Source organism: Prunus dulcis, chromosome 1 (genome assembly GCF_902201215.1).
Source record: "Prunus dulcis chromosome 1, ALMONDv2, whole genome shotgun sequence".
Classification (NCBI taxonomy): Eukaryota; Viridiplantae; Streptophyta; class Magnoliopsida; order Rosales; family Rosaceae; genus Prunus; species Prunus dulcis.
The window spans coordinates 22,472,501-22,488,849 of NC_047650.1; the positions used below are offsets into that span (position 1 = coordinate 22,472,501).

Below are 16,349 nucleotides of genomic sequence, written 5' to 3' on the forward strand. Positions count from 1 at the left end.
GAAGATTGGTGAAGGAAGCTTTTGAGTTGCACAATTGATAATGGCCATGAATCAATGAACCTTTTCACAATGTTTATTCTTTGAGCATCGATTTTAAACACTTTTGGAGTTCATTTGAATTAAGTTGGTCAGTCCTTGTTTCTTCTTCTTTTGTTTTTTGGATCAAATGCAGTTGAAATACAAATGACTTCATTATGTAGGATGTGCTTATGAAATATGAACCAGAAAAGAATCTCTAATGGGCCACATGTATCACTACCAAAAAAAAAGAAAAAATTGTATTGCTAAATACAGCCTAAATTTGGTCTCTACACCCAGCATTAAAAAAAATTTAATGCTAGTGATAAAATATCATCAACTTGGATTTTTTTTTACTAGATTTTCCGACTGTAAAGAAAATTTAGCAAAATGTCATGAAATTTAATACACCCAAAATTTGGTCTCTACACCCTATAGTCATCAACTTTGATTTTTATTTTCACTAAATTTGGTCTCTACATCCTATAGTCATCAACTTTGACTTTTTTTCACTAAATTTTCGTACTAAAGACAATTTGGCAAAATTTTTTGGATGCAGAGTAGTGACAAGTGTAAAATGTTCAAGTGATCGTTTGTCTTTGTAGCTATTATAATCGAGTGTTTTGACTTTTATTAATGATATTTCTATTGTTTAAAAAAAAAGGTTGATGTGAATTTAACAACTTCCAAGAAAAACTTGCATAATGAATGACGGTAGCAGCCTCGTGGGAGGAAAGTTCAATCGAACATTCTCTCGTCTAATTAGAACCCAAAAATTGACTGAAATCTAGCAGTTTAAAAGCACCTTCACTCGATGAAAAATTAAAGACCAGACTTGAATACTCTGCTAAAAAAACTTCAGATAATTTCCAAAGAGAAGGAACTAAAGATGGCAAATCCTGCTTCTACAGCCCAAATCCCAGAGGTGGTGCTTGGCTCCTCCACTGGCCCCAAGAGCATGCCTGTGCTTGCCTTTGGCACAGCAGCTAATAACTTACAGCCTATTCAGTTGAAAACAGCAGTTCTTGAGGCCATCAAGCTTGGTTACAGGCACTTTGATACAGCTGCCGTTTATGGCTCAGAGCAGCCTCTGGGTGAAGCTATCAAAGAAGCACTTAAGCTTGGCCTTGTTGCTTCCAGAGACCAACTCTTCATCACTTCAAAGCTTTGGAGCAATGATGCTCACCCTCATCATGTCATTCCTGCCCTCAAGAAATCACTTGAGTGAGTCTCAAAATCTCACAATCTCACAATCTAATTTGGTTTTTCTTTTTTTCTTTACTTTTTTTTTTTCTTTCAAGCAATTGAAATTTTTGGGTGAGTGGTTTTGTTTGATCATATAATTTTGTGTGCAGGAATCTTCAACTGGAGTACCTTGACCTGTATCTCATCCACTGGCCTATCAGTGCCAAGCCGGGAAAATTTGTGTTCCCACTAGTTGACGTTATGCCAATGGACTTCAAGGGTGTGTGGGCAGCCATGGAAGAATCTCAGAGACTTGGCCTCACCAAATCAATTGGAGTCAGCAATTTCACTTGCAAAAAGATTGAAACTTTACTCTCTCATGCTACCATTCCTCCCTCGGTCAATCAAGTAAGTCCATTTTCTTTCTATATATACATATATACATCGTTTGGTTTTTTTCCCTTTTAAATTTATAAAAATGAACAACCTTTCATTAATTTTGGAGTCAATGTGTAAATTATAGGTGGAGATGAGCCCATTCTGGCAACAGAAGAAGCTAAGAGACTTCTGCAAGGCCAATGGTATAGTTGTGACTGCCTTCTCTCCTTTGGGCGCCAAGGGAACCAGCTGGGGATCCAACCATGTTATGGAAAGCAAAGTGCTTCAGGATATAGCAGAGGCTCGAGGAAAAACAGTTGCTCAGGTTCTGTCACATTTGTATTGTTTATTTTCTTGAGTATCTTTCTGTCACATTAATTGTTATATATTATATTTCAGTCAAAATTAGGAGCAGAACCCATTAATTATTTTCAAGTATAACAAACAACTTGTGACTCAGTCTGTTGGTGCTTCAACTTGGGCAGGTTTGTATTAGATGGGTGTACCAGACAGGGGCAACTCTTGCTGTTAAGAGCTACAACAAGGAGAGGTTGAAGCAGAATCTGCAGGTGTTTGACTGGGAGCTATCAGAAAATGACCTTCACAAGATCAATCAAATCCCACAGCACAAAATGGTTACCAGGGGAGAACTGGTTTCGGCTGACGGACCATACAAATCCCTTGAAGAATTATGGGATGGAGAGATTTAGGCCCGAAATGAAAACCAACCCTTGTTATGTAACATGTTTGCGTGCATGTGCATCCAAATAAAGCCGCCAGGGCTTATCTCCTAATAGGACTCTTATGATTTATGATCTATTTTCACATACCCCATCATTAGTTTCCTTGGTTTGAATAAAATTATAGAAACCAAATAAAAAAGAAAGAGATTTGATGATCATTTTCACCTTCTGGATGATTAAGATAAAGTGGTTTAACAGTATCCTACACTAGCCCACCATGTCTGATTTCTTCTTCAGAAAGACCATGGAATTTGGATCATCTTTTGACAAAGAGAGAACAATGCAAAATATATTTAAAAAATCTGGTTAGTCCACAAGTTGAACTCTGTTTGGAGACTTTTCCTATTGGGCTTCCACAGTCGAATCCATCCATTGTATCGGAAACCCATTGAGCCTACAACTTCTATCAATTTGTGGGTAAACATTATGAGCAAAATTCTATAGTGAAGGTGGTGTATATAGACTGCCTTGCATTGGGCCTTCTTTTTTTCTTCTTTTTTTTTTCGGTTTGAGTGAGGGCCGAAGCCCAACCCTAGCATCACCAATTCCTTCTTGTTTTGTTTTCTGTTTTCTTTTCTAAAATAATTCTACTCTACTTTGAACATGTTTAACCAAACAAAGCAAATCAAAATCAAATCCTCTGACTTTAAGGGCCAGTTTGGAAGTGCTTTTGGAAGGGTCAAAAGCGTTTTCTGATAATTAAAAGCGTTTCTGACAACGTTTGGCATAAAAATTTAGAAGCGCTTTTGAGTCATAAAATCACTTCCTGGAGAAGCACTTGCTATGTGCTTCTTCAGAAAGTACTCCCAAATGCTTTTCTACGAAGCACTTTAATTTTTTATGAAAATTCAAGATTTTTATAATAAAAGCGATTATGAACAAAAATATTTTCTAAAAAAGCAGTCTCAAACGAGCCCTATGTCTCATTATGTTCAGTCAATGTTTAATTAATATCTTGAATTATCGATCTGGCCCAAACCTACAGTAGAAGTTGTGGTCCAGTTTGCTGTGACCGTACTATCTCATGAATTCTTAAGATTTCCTACTTAACCAATCTTTACCATTAATACGCAAATGCAAGTGAGTTTTTCCCACCTTTAAATTACTCCTTTTGCCTCGTGGCTTAATTTTCATAAATCTATGGGACCACTCTCTTCTTATTAAGTAGTTTTGAAAAAAGTTTATTTTATGTCATTGTGTCATAATATATTCAATTTAAAAGATTTTTAGGTTCAATGGTCCTTGAACTTTGACTTGATTTGCATGTTGACTCCTCAATTTCTAAAATTGTTTCCATGGTCCTTCAACTTCAATTTCATCGAGTCAAAGTTCAAGCACCATTGGATCAAAAAACCCTCAATTCAAAACAAACAAACAAATTTAACCAAGAAAGGTTAGGCTAGGTTAAGAACCTTATGATAATGCCCTACATAAAAGTATAGCAATACCATATAGGATCTCTTACATTTGATTTGAGCTCGTTGCATTGCTGGAGAAGGAAAATATAACATGCACATCTATCTGTGTAAAGAGAAGGGAAAGGGGACACAATAGGTAACTACAGTACCAATCATACAACTTCCAAAAAAAGCACGGCCTCTATAAAGCACGACAAATTTGTAAGCAAGCATTAAGCATTAAGCTGGAATAAGCACTTTTTAGCACCCACCATGCATAGATAGATAAGATATATGGTCCATTAGATAGACCATATACGGGCCTCAGTAGAAAAAAGCAGCTTCTGTAGTAGTTGTGTATAATGTGGTAACTGGTGATGACATTCATTTCCATGTCCATCAAAAGCAAAAAGCAGCTTTTCTGTGATTCTGTTGCACGCCTGTCCTCTCTTCTTCTCTGTTTCACACACACATCTCTGAGAAGCCGTGACCACTTAACCGCTATTATCATTTCATAATTACTAAAGTAAAAGTTAATTAATTGAATTAAAGAACAATTTAAGAAAAGTCAACCATGGCAGCAGCAAGGGGCATGCAGCCGCAATATTAATCAGAGCAATGTAGGGCATGATGAGTGCTCTAGAAACTCTACCATGGCTATGTAATGTGTAGAGGCAGCAGCAAAAAGGTGTGCATAAAAATTTGGCTTCTTTTCCAACTATTGGTACGTGTCAAGTGTTAAGACTCTGGCCAGACACGTGGCACATGATTGGTGGTTTATAAGTTTTACAAGAGAGGCAAAATCCTGACAATAAATCTATAAGAAAGCAACTTCTCATCATAACTCCGACATTAGCATAAATTTTACAACACATACTACTACTCTTTGTTTTTTGGCCTTCTCCTGCATGTTTTAATAACTGCCCAACAAATGTTTTGGATTTTCACATATGATTCTTTCCTTTTGGTTATAACTTTTATTATATGGTTCTTATAGCAGGCAGATAAATTAAAGGGAACTTGTTGAATAAGGATATGAAATTGGCTTATTTTCCGTAGAATTCTATTTAAAGTGGTTATGGTATACCGTGAGTTAAAACGGTGAGTAAAAATATTTCCTTTAAATTAGATATCTCTATGATGATTTGTTGTCTTAAGTAATGTACTAATCTAAATGTGTGTGTGAATAAAATGTAAATATGAATTTGATGAGAGAAGAAGTGCGGATGGATTAAATTAGGGGACAAATTGATCAGATTAAGGGACAGATAGATCAGGGATAGTCTGTCAACAACTGTTAGTTTTCAGAATCGCATTTACATCTTCATAGAAAGGTGTAATTGCTAGTTACTATCCCTTATCCCAAAGACTGAAAGCTATTTGTTGGTGACACCTATCGACTGGCCCTGCTGTTGTACCAGTAGGGGTAAATATAGCCACCAGCGTTTAACTAACTCAAAATTATATCTAAATATATCTTTTAATTTGAACAAACTTCTGTGGTATATTGAATTAATACACTTATACTAAGCCACGAATTCTTTTCATTGAATAGTATATTTGTACACATGTTAGAGCATCTCTAAGGGAGATATTAAATTTAAATTTGATGATTTATGTGGTAATTTGACACTTTGAAAAAAAATTAACTCCATCTGAAATGCCAAATTATCATATTATATTATTATATTTTAAAAAACAAATGGGGCTTATATGTTTTAAAAGAAAGTAAATAATAGTGGGGTCCATGACTAAAAAAATATTTGACATCAAGCTTTTTGATATGTTATTTTTGACACATCTCTTCTAGCATTCAAATCCATGTAGAATTTGACTACTCGATTGGAGCAATTTTAAGCTTCAATTTTTGTCATTTCATGTTCATATGACAATTTGACATATCGATTGGAGATGCTTTTAGAGTCTTAATTGTTAAAAATAAGTGAGATTTATAGGGGATCAAAATTAATAAATAATAAATTGGCATATCAGTCGGTGAGAAAATACCATGTGTTTGGCATTATTCTCTCTAATCAAGAAATTTAATAACAATGGTGTAATTTGAGACTTTTGATCGTCCAACTACGATCAAAATGACGAAGCCTAAGAACGTATAGAAACACAAACTAAGAAATTTACTCGCAAATTTTAACTGAGCAGAAATACATAAGAAAAATGTTTATGTCACAATGCTAAATGTAGGGGTTGGTGATTCTAATGGTATATAGACCTCATTCTCTAACACTGAATTGGAATAATGGTCACAAGTTTTACATTTGAAACTTCAAAATCTCGGGAGATAAATATTAAATTTATATAAAAAATATATATCACACAAGTCATCATCAAATGATACAATTTGTTATCTTTTTTAATTTATTCTTGCTTTCTTACAATTTCAACTTATAAATTTCTTTAATCAAAAAGCAATGTTCATTTTCCTTCATATAGCCTAAAGACATGTTTCTTTACATCCTCAGACCATCTCCAGCCATGAGGGCCTTGAATTGTGTAAAATGCATCTCTAGTTATGGACAACAAAAAATGAGGCCAAATTTTGAGGGCTACTACATTTACCTATTTAGCTGTTTTTCCATGCCACATGTAACTTAGCTATAGACCATGTCAAATTTTTTGTAGGCCCACCTAGGGGTGGGCACGGTCCGGTTTGAACTGATTTTTGCCTAAATTAGAATTGAATTTAGTACTATTCATTTGGTTTGGTTCGGTTTAGTTATAACAAAAAAATTTCAAAAACTGTCCACTCCGGTTTGGTTTTGAACCGGATTATTAAAATTATTTTTTAATACAAATTTCAACTGAAATTTTATTTTTTTGACTTGAAAATTAATAAATTATTTAATTTCATATAAAAATAAATATTAAAGCTAGAAAATAGAGATGTTTTGAAATTGAACTTGGATAAATATTAGTTATGAGATTAAAAATATAGCATTGAATATAAATATATATTAAAATTATATATTTTTTAATTTGACTGGTTCGGTTCGGCCCAATTTGGTTTTTGAAGACATAGAATCGGATCCAAAACCGGTCCGGTTCGGTTTTTGACCAATTTTTGACTTTTTGTCAACTCAAATTATTTTCCGATCTTTTTCGGTGCGGTTCGGCTCGGATTTCCAGTTTGCAGATTTGAATGCCCACCCCTAGGCCCACCTATCCAACACGAGGAAGATTAATGTGTAGGCATGCTCACGCGATCAGTTCATGCAATTGGAAATTAATGGACAGATTAAAAGCGCCTTGACGTCAGCTAGCAGTTACCTTTTTTTCTTTTAACTTTTTACATGTTAAAAAATTTGTTTTGAAATATATATATATATAATTGTTTTAGAAAAAAAAAATTTCATGATAAAAACCTATAATATGCCTATAAATACATCAAAATGATTTTTTTTTTTTTTTTTTGGGGGTAGTCTTTAATTTTTAGGTTATTGTAGTCTTTAATTTTTAAATGGTAGTTTAATTAATTTAAACAATACATAGTAGTGGAATGTATGTAGGGATGGCAATGGGTCGGTAGGGGTCGGGTATGACAATATCATCCCAACCCCCGTCCCTGAACCCATCCCTGTTTAATAGGTTTCGGGGAATCTCCGTCCCCATTAGGGGACTATCACCCATACCCGCCCCGAATCCCCTTCTTTTTTTTGCATAAAAAATATTTATCATACATTTTAATATTAAGTTTCATATTAAATTATCATTCAATACATCCAAATTAACTATAAAGTTCAACTCAACTATTCAAAATCACATCAATATGAAGTTCCAGAGAAGATTAGGAAGAATTAGGAGAGGGGGTTAAACATAAATATTATAATTATATATTTATTTATTTAAATATAAACATATATATTTTTGGGTCGAGTTCAAGGATGGGGACGCCAATATCATCCTCTCTTCATACCCATCATAGATTTTTCAAGTTCGAGAATTCCGATACCTGATACTCTTTTGGCCCCAAAATCTCCTCTCATTAAGGTCGGGGACCCAACAGGCTATGGACAACAAAAAAATAAGGTCAAACTTTGAGGGCCACTACATTTAGCCCTTTAGCCGTTTTTCCATGCCACATGTAGCTTAGCTCTATAGCATGTCAAACTTTTTATGGGCCCAGCGCGTGTGCTGTGCTATCTAACACAAGGAAGATTCATGTGCGGGCATGCTTATGCAATTAGTTCGTGCAACTGGAAATTAATGGATAGATTAAAGGCGCGCTAACGTCAACTAGCAGTTACCTTTTTTTTCTTTTAACGTTTTACATGTTTTAAAATTTGTTTTGAATGTATATATAATCGTTTTAGAAAAAAATTCCAGTATTGTCTTTTTTAAAAAAACCTAAAATATGTCTATAAATACATCAAAATTTCTTCTTCTTTTTTTTTTTTGTAGTTTTTAATTTTTAAGTTGTTGTAGTCTTTAGTTTTTAAATAGTAGTTTAATTAATTTAAACAATATATAATAGTGAAATGTATGAGTGTTATACCATATTTCTTTAAAAAATTAATATTTTAAAGGGCTAAATTGTAGCACAAGTTAGCTCTCATGACTGAAAATAACCTTAATTTCCTTTGTTTTGATTTCCCAAGGGATACAATAACGAACTCAAATAGGAAAAACAACAAATAAACCATTAGGTCTCTCTTCGTCACTTCATGTATGTGACTACATGTCCTCTCATATTTATCTTCAAATCCTTCTGGTCTCTAAGCTTCCCACGCGTGCCCAACCCCCAACCCCCAACCCCTCTTCTTTCTCTCTCTCTCTCTCTCTCTCTCTCTCTCTCTCTCTCTCTCTCTCTCACTTTGCAGCACACCTGACATCTGTAAAATGTTCCACCTTTTTGACATTCTGCAGAGGTAGGGATCTCATAGGCTGAAGTGTTTCAAAAATATCGTGAAAATTTAAATGCATGTGAAGGATAAACGCATTTTCTGAATTTCCAAATTGCCACTCACTCACAATCCCCATTTTTCTTAATAGAACAAAAAAGGAGGAAGAAGAAATGGACAAACAATTAGGTTAGGGTTTCAAGAAAAAGGAGTCTAATAACAAGCAGACAGAACAGACGTGTTGATACCGGTCTCTTCCAAAGATCTCCTCAATATCCAGTTTTATGGCTCCCTAAATAGTACTACGAAAGCCAAGTTTTGTATTTCAAGAGACTTTATTTTCATGTCTTAAATTTTTTTAAATAGGAAATTTGAAAGCTGAATCACAATTTTATCGTTCGTCTGGGCCGTTTTGAATTATGTTGTTTTAAATTTCATAATCAGTACTTAGAGCAACTCTACTCATTTATCCTTTGCCATAGCAAGGTGAGGCTAGGACAGCTACTATTCATGTGAATAGTGGCTGCCCTTGCAAAAAGTAAAGTGTGTTTCCATTCATTGTCATGTTAACCACAATTCACATAAGATATGAGGAGAGCAATTTGTATAGAGTTTTGGTGTGGGAAGTGAAAAATATGACTAAGTATTTATTTTAAATTTTTTTTGAAAATTTTAGTATTTTATTTAATTTTTTTAGATTTTTTAAAATTATTTTTTGATGCTGATGTCAGCAAACCCAGGCTAGACTGAGGGCTGGTTTTGCCTGAGGGCCAGCCCAAGCTTGTGGAGCCCACCCACAGCCCGTGCAGCATTTGTCCGCTGAAAGGTCGTTTTGGGCCTAACTCCCTCTTTGCCCGGGCACTCTGGAGTTGCTCTTATAGTTAATTGACAATTACAATGCATGACAAACCAGGAGTAGTGTCAACATGTTGCTCTCATGCAAAGGCTATTCGTCCTACACTCGTGTCATATTATGTTGTGGTTTTCTTTGGAGCATTTGCAATGGTGAGGGTCATTTTAATTTTATTTCAATAAATTGAACTTTTGACTTGCAATTGCATCTATTGTAATGAACTAAATCGCACAATTTCAAGTGAGATTTGATTATTATAGTTCAATTTCTTGCAATAAAATTGCATTAATTCAAAATATAGCTATTGAATTGTATCATTGCAAGTAAAACAGTAGTTTTTTTTTTCTTTTTGGAAAAATAATATATATGCCAAAATAATATTGAAAAGTGGAATAATTTCTTTTTTCATGTGGTGGTTTACGCCTTGGAGCCAATTGACCAACCTTGTTCCTTTGTGCATCCATCACTGATGTTAAAACATTGGTAAGTGAATGAAGTGGCTCATCGTTTGGTTCGGAACACATTGTTTGGAATGGTTTATTCATTTAAAAAGGGTTATATTTGGGGTTGAGTAATGTTACTCTTACAACATTCTCATACCACCTTATGTGGCAGATGAAGTTGACAGCCACATCAATTAAAAAGCGTCAACAAATCATAAAAGAAAAGAAAATGTTAAATTAATTTTAATTGATGTGGTTGTCCACCTCATTTTCCATATAAGATGGTATGAGAATGTAGTATACAATTGTGGTAAGAGTATAATTATTCTTTGGGGTTAGGCCATCCCCAACTTATGAGGTCAAACACAAAATATCCCAAATTTTAGCCCAATTCCTCTCCCAACCCAAGAAAAGTAAGGGGCTAAAATTTGGAAAAACCCAAACTTGGGGCCAGATACCAATCCAGCTATTGCCTGGACTAAATTTTTTTTTTTGGTGGAGCCCACTAGCAGCCCATGTGCAAGGAGGACAAATGGGGCCCGCCGTTACTGTGCTTCAGAATATCTCTCACCACATGTCAGCTACTAGTGATGTTGCTATTAGACAATTCAAGCATCTCCTTCTTCTTTTTTCTTTTTCTTTTTTAAAATTTCAACAGTAACCCAAATCAATGATCTATATTATATCAAAGCTATTTTAACGGTAAAAAGAAAGATCCAACGACTGAAATTTAAATATAACGGTTAAACTAATATTTTTAATTAATTTAAATCATATCAAACCCCAAAACTCACTCCAAACTCTATAAATACCCACATGTTTCTCAAATAATCTACCAAAAGTTATATATGTGGAATTTCAATTTTTTTAGGTCAAATTGTTCAAAAAATTAAATTATGAAGTTATTTAAAAAGACTAAATGAAGAAAAGTTATCCACAAAAAAAAATAGACTTAAATATTTTTTAAATAATTTAATAAAGTTGCATATTTAAAATTTGAGTCTAGAAGGTTAGGGGAAAAATAGTTTGAGTCCGTGCAAAACCGAAATAATTACTTTATAAAAGGGAAAAATTTGGATTTAGTCCCAAATGAATTGGAGAAGGCCTTAGGCCACATGATTAATAAAGCTCAAAATTTCCTTTTAAAATAAAGATTATGTTTGTGAGTAATTGTCATATTAGTGGTATTAACGGAAAAAAAAGGTCAAAACCAAAAAGGATATTAATAGCACGCGTTGCACATTATACTAAGTACTGACGCGCAAAACAGGGATCATATTTGTTCAGGTTTTCTAAGTGGAGGAGGAGGAGGTACATAATTAACTAGCATTGTATTGTTATTGTATATAGATTAGATAGATAGGGTTGCAGAGTTTGCCTAGACATTTTTGGATGTCGACGAGGTAGGGCACTGAAAGTGGTACGAAACAGACACCCAACCAAGACCAAGGCTCAAGGGGAAAAAAGTAAACACAATTTATGCAACTCTTGATCAATTTCCCAATGGCTCTGGTTAGGGTTTGGAATGTTTGCTCATCATACTCATGTATGGTCATCAATCAGGTCATGACTCATGCTCATGGGTAAATATTACGAAACTAATTGCAGGATACAGTCTTTTTGATTGGTGACTAATCTATTTCCAAGACATATTTTGTACGTTGTGTAACTCTACTGCTTTTATGTAACAGCCAGTTTCACAACTTTTTTATAAATACATGTTCTTGATTTAATTAACCATTATGTAATAACTCTCAGGTAATTAACATTTACCCAAAACCAAAAAGAACTCTAGAAAGAAAAGTAATGGCGCTCTTGCAAATTACTGGTAAGTTGGGTCATTGGTAATTTACCAGGCTGCATAATTTACAGGTGTGTATATATGCTATAATAACACTCCGAATCCCAGGGACCCCACCTCGGCAGAGAGCTATCTCGGTAGTAAAACCCGTAAAAGCAAATCTGTGTGATCTGCCAAAAAGGAATTGGATGGGGATATGCTCATGTACGAAGTATTAAGTACCAACCCAGATTTTAATGAGAAAGGCAAAGGCGTATCCCCCCATCCATGAGAGAAAGAGAGAGAGATCTGTTGCTGTGCTTCTTCTGATATCTCTCCCAGAACCGTTAAAAGCTGTAGCCCATGTCATTCTTTATTTTATTATCAGGGCACATTGTTTCCTTTTCTGGGAGTGGGAGGGGAGGGCAGGGCAGGGCAGGGCAGTGGCAGGGGGTGGTTGGTTGTGTTGTTTTCTTTCTAACCTATTGGAATTTATGCTTCCCAATAATTCTGTGGCATGCATCGATCATTATTGATCCCATTGATATTATGTGCATGTTTTGATGTTTATGTTCATGCCCCCACCCGAATTCAAGTATCAAGAGTGGTGTAAATTTCCATATATGTAACCCATGCATATATTATATTTATATACAAGTTGTTTTCAAATCACAAAACTCTATTCAATTTTCCCTTAAATGTTAGTGTAATTTAGACCAACGCTTGAGTCGAAATAAAATGCACGTTAGGTTTTAATTTTATTGCGCCCATAGGAAATATTCTGATGTGCCTTGGCAAGTGGAAATTCTTGTGAATAAAATTTAAGATTTTTAGGAGAATGAGCCTTAGCACTTAGGAAATGTGTGGAATTAAAAGGAGTAGAAGAATGAGGAGGACAAGATGCGCATGAGATATCCATCAAGCTCAATGAATTTCAAGACATTCCTTGCAACTACTACAAGTCTACAACCAACCAAACCAACAAATCTTCATTCTTGAGAAGCTCAATGAATTAAACATTAACATTATTATAGTAATATTTTGACATTCCATAGAAGGAAAGGAAGGAAGGAAGGAAGGAAGGAAGGAAGAAAGGGGAGGGCCATAAATTCTCTGGGCTTCTCATTTCCCATCCAACGACTGCCAAAAAAGCTGGTTACCTCTTGATTCTATTGCCCTCTGAGACTGACAGCCTTCGATCTCCTTGTCGTTAAAATCTTGGCTGCTCATCTCTTTTTCTGGTTTGGCGTCTCCGCCTTAATTGAAACCCTTCACCGTCGTTTACTCGTTCTCAGTCTCTCTCTTTCTCCCTCTCATTTATATTATTATTTAATAATATTTTGGGTCGGTCAGTTTTCATATTCATGAATCATGACCACAAGTGCAAATAATAATATATAAATATATATATAGAAAAATATTTTAATGACTTACCCTGAAATGACCGTCTAAAGCAAGGGGATCCACTCAGATTTTTATGAGCATTGCATGAGATACTGAGATGAATGATCTTTGCTTGTGAAGTGAGATCATATTGACATGAACGTCATTGTAGACATGGATATGTTCATACTGTCATTCCAGTGATATATATTCATGATGGACAACTTTTTCTTTTCTTTCTTTCATTCAAATAATTTTGCTTTTTTCTTTTTCATTTCACAAAAATACAGACGGAAAAAGTTTTACCACCTCTGTACAGTTAGTAGTTACTTACAAAGGATAGATAACTACCTTTATCTTATAGCTTGTTTACTAATTCGTAATTGGATTATGATAAATTGAATTGATGAGGAGTTGGATTGATGAGAATTAGATTTCAGATTCCTATTGAAGTTGTTTATTAAACCATATGAAATTGGGATAGGAGTGGTACTAATTACTAAAATATTCTCGTTTATTGGGTTAAAGTATATGATAAATTTTAAATTTTAAAAATTGTGTGAGGATATAATGGGTAAAAAAGATGAATTTCTAATACGTTAGTTATCCAGAGATTAGAATACCACATCTCACCCAAGAATTGAATTCTTTCAAAATCAGGAATTCAATTCCTAATTTTGTGTGGACCCCACTTACTTTTTAATTTATTGATGTAAAGTAAACGCAAGAATACTTCATAGGTGATTACTTTTCAATTCTCATTCAAATTCCTAATTAATAAACACACCATTAATGCAGTGGTTGATAGCTCAAGGAGGTTTTGAGATTAAAAAAATCGAACTTATATATATTTGACTTGTTTTAGATTTAGCCGATTATGAATTGACTTACTAAAGTCTAAAAAAGTCCAATTCTTTATTAATTTAATTGTAAGGCATCAATAAAAATACACATTAAAATAGGTACACTTTTGATTATGTTGTGGAACATATTTTTCATTTTATAATATGTATTTTTTGGTTGCATTTAATATGTATTTTTTATATATTAAAGTTTATTGGAAATTAGCATTTAGCCATGAACTCGAGGTCATAGGTCTGATTCCCCCTTCCCCAAATGTTGCTTGTATAAAAAGATAAAATTTATTGAAAATTAGTCAATGAAATTATGAACTAGAGTGATTTATATGATTTAATCTATACTTTATTTCTAGAAAAACTGTAGAAACTAGAAATACAAAAAAAAAAAAAAAATTACTAGATTTTAGGTAATAATTTTAGCTAGCCCACCCTTTTAAAAATTTATGATTTCACCCTTACTCACATAAAATTTCTGGAAAAATTAAAACTTGCATAAATCTGCATTGTTGAGATCACATATTATAATTTATTCATTTTATTCATAAACTTAATATGTATTTGTGCATGATTAGGCACACGTTTTTTTTGGGTACCGTAGGAGAATCATTGCTCTCTTAACTAGTCTCATATAGAAGAGGCCCCCTATCTATTATTCACAGTGAACATGTAGTGAATGTGACGAATGCATTAATCATGCTGTACATTGACTTTGTCATTTTAAATAAGCCATTAATTTCCTTCTTTAGGGCTTAATTACTTTGATTACTAGTTACAACGAGGACGGTCCTGAAAGCTGATGCACAAATAGTAAGAATTGGCCCAATGGGTTCTCCGGCTAAGTCCTGAGGTTAGTTTTGTGTGACAAACGAGTTGTCTAGTGCCCAAAGGTTAGTCCTTCCTTTGCATCATTTCTTTGGTGTTCCAGGATATTAACCAAGGTTTAAGCTTAGGAATTAGGATAGAGAGAGTTACATTGGGAAGAAGAACTTTGTACAATAAAAAAGAAATATAATTAAGCATATGTGGGTTTCTTTTTTTCTTCTGACCCAAATTAGTACAATTTACAAAACAACTTTAGTCTCTATCTCACAACCAACAGACGCTGAAAACCTATGAAAACCCTACATCAGACAACTCCATGTGACCCCATTGATCTTTGGTTTTCAAACCCTAAACCCATCACTAATGCAAAACCAGATCGGAGTTGCAAAGATGGAAATTTTTTGGTAGCATGCATGAAAGCAATAAAATATTGACAAAAGCCAAAGTGGGAGGAACAAATTCTGAGCGCCGCCAGTGTAATCATTCAGAATGTTAATCACAACAAGGGACCGAGAAGGAGAGTTTCTTCTGCAACTCCCTAGAAAAAATTTTGATTAAAAAATAAACGAAAAAGCAAAAAGCAGCAGCAGAAGCCAGAAGCCAGAAGCCAGAAGCTACTTTATGTGCTTGTCCAAAACTCCAGGCTCTTTCATGGTTTCATTGCATGTTGGATGGAGACGTGTAGATGTTTTCGAAGTGCCATTTTGAGAAATGGGGGTTTCATTTGTTGTTTTGTTCTTTTGCTTGTTTTAGCGTTTTACAGTTTTTGAGAGAAAAAGAGAGCGTTGAGGTTGAAAAGAAACCTCCTATTTTTTTACTCCATGTCATTAAAATCTTACCGTCTCCATCAGTCATTTTCTTACTTCCAACTTTTTCTTCATTGCTCTTGGAAATAGACCAAGGCTTTTACTCCCCCAATAGTTGCTCTGAGCTGGCACATATTTAGCGAACATTATTTTTTTTCGTTCTTAAAATAAAATATCACTTGTATAAAAATAAAAATAAAAACGGTTTATTTCCCTTTAAAAAGAAATTGTGGTTGGTTCTTTTATGTGAATATATCTCCAATAAGTAATAACTATTGGATTCAAGTTTCCGCTCAAAGAAATTAAAACAGTGTCGAGCAGATTTGATACACTTTGGAATAATTAAAGTGGGTGTCCTCCACTTTTTGTTACGCCAATATGAATTAGACAGCAAGCTGTACCAATATATTTATTAACCATTATTTAGTGTTCAAAAAGGCTAAGATCTAATTAATACAGAGAGAGAGGACAAATGACCAACTTAAAAAAAGAAAAAGAAAAAAAAAGATACAAAGATTGAGAAGATAATCATGGCCCTCCAAGTCAGGGACCGTTGGGCCAGTAGAAGATCCTAGTCGTTGGAATTTAACTCGAAAATTAAAACACTACCCTGCCTTTTCTTTTCGAATTTTGTGTTGCACCACCATGTCTATAAATTTGCCTCCATCCCCATGCACGAAAAAACAAAATTAAAAAATCAGTCAATTGCGCCAGCTCCTCACTTCTCCTCCTTCCTCAGCTATAAATACACCCAAACAAACACACTGCAATTTCCACCATCACAAACACGCCAATTTCATTTTTCCTTCATACTTCACAAAACAA

At 34.2% G+C, this 16,349-nt stretch overlaps 1 protein-coding gene across 1 annotated transcript; it reads left to right on the forward strand.

Moving 5' to 3' along the window:
* Window positions 1-858: 858 nt before the first annotated feature.
* On the forward strand, window positions 859-2,482 carry LOC117614418 (non-functional NADPH-dependent codeinone reductase 2-like). The gene is made up of 4 exons (XM_034343221.1): window positions 859-1,242; window positions 1,374-1,611; window positions 1,727-1,906; window positions 2,067-2,482. The coding sequence occupies exons 1-4, from the start codon at window positions 908-910 to the stop codon at window positions 2,289-2,291; spliced, it is 978 nt and encodes a 325-aa protein (XP_034199112.1). The 5' UTR covers window positions 859-907; the 3' UTR covers window positions 2,292-2,482.
* The last annotated feature ends 13,867 nt before the right edge of the window (window positions 2,483-16,349 follow it).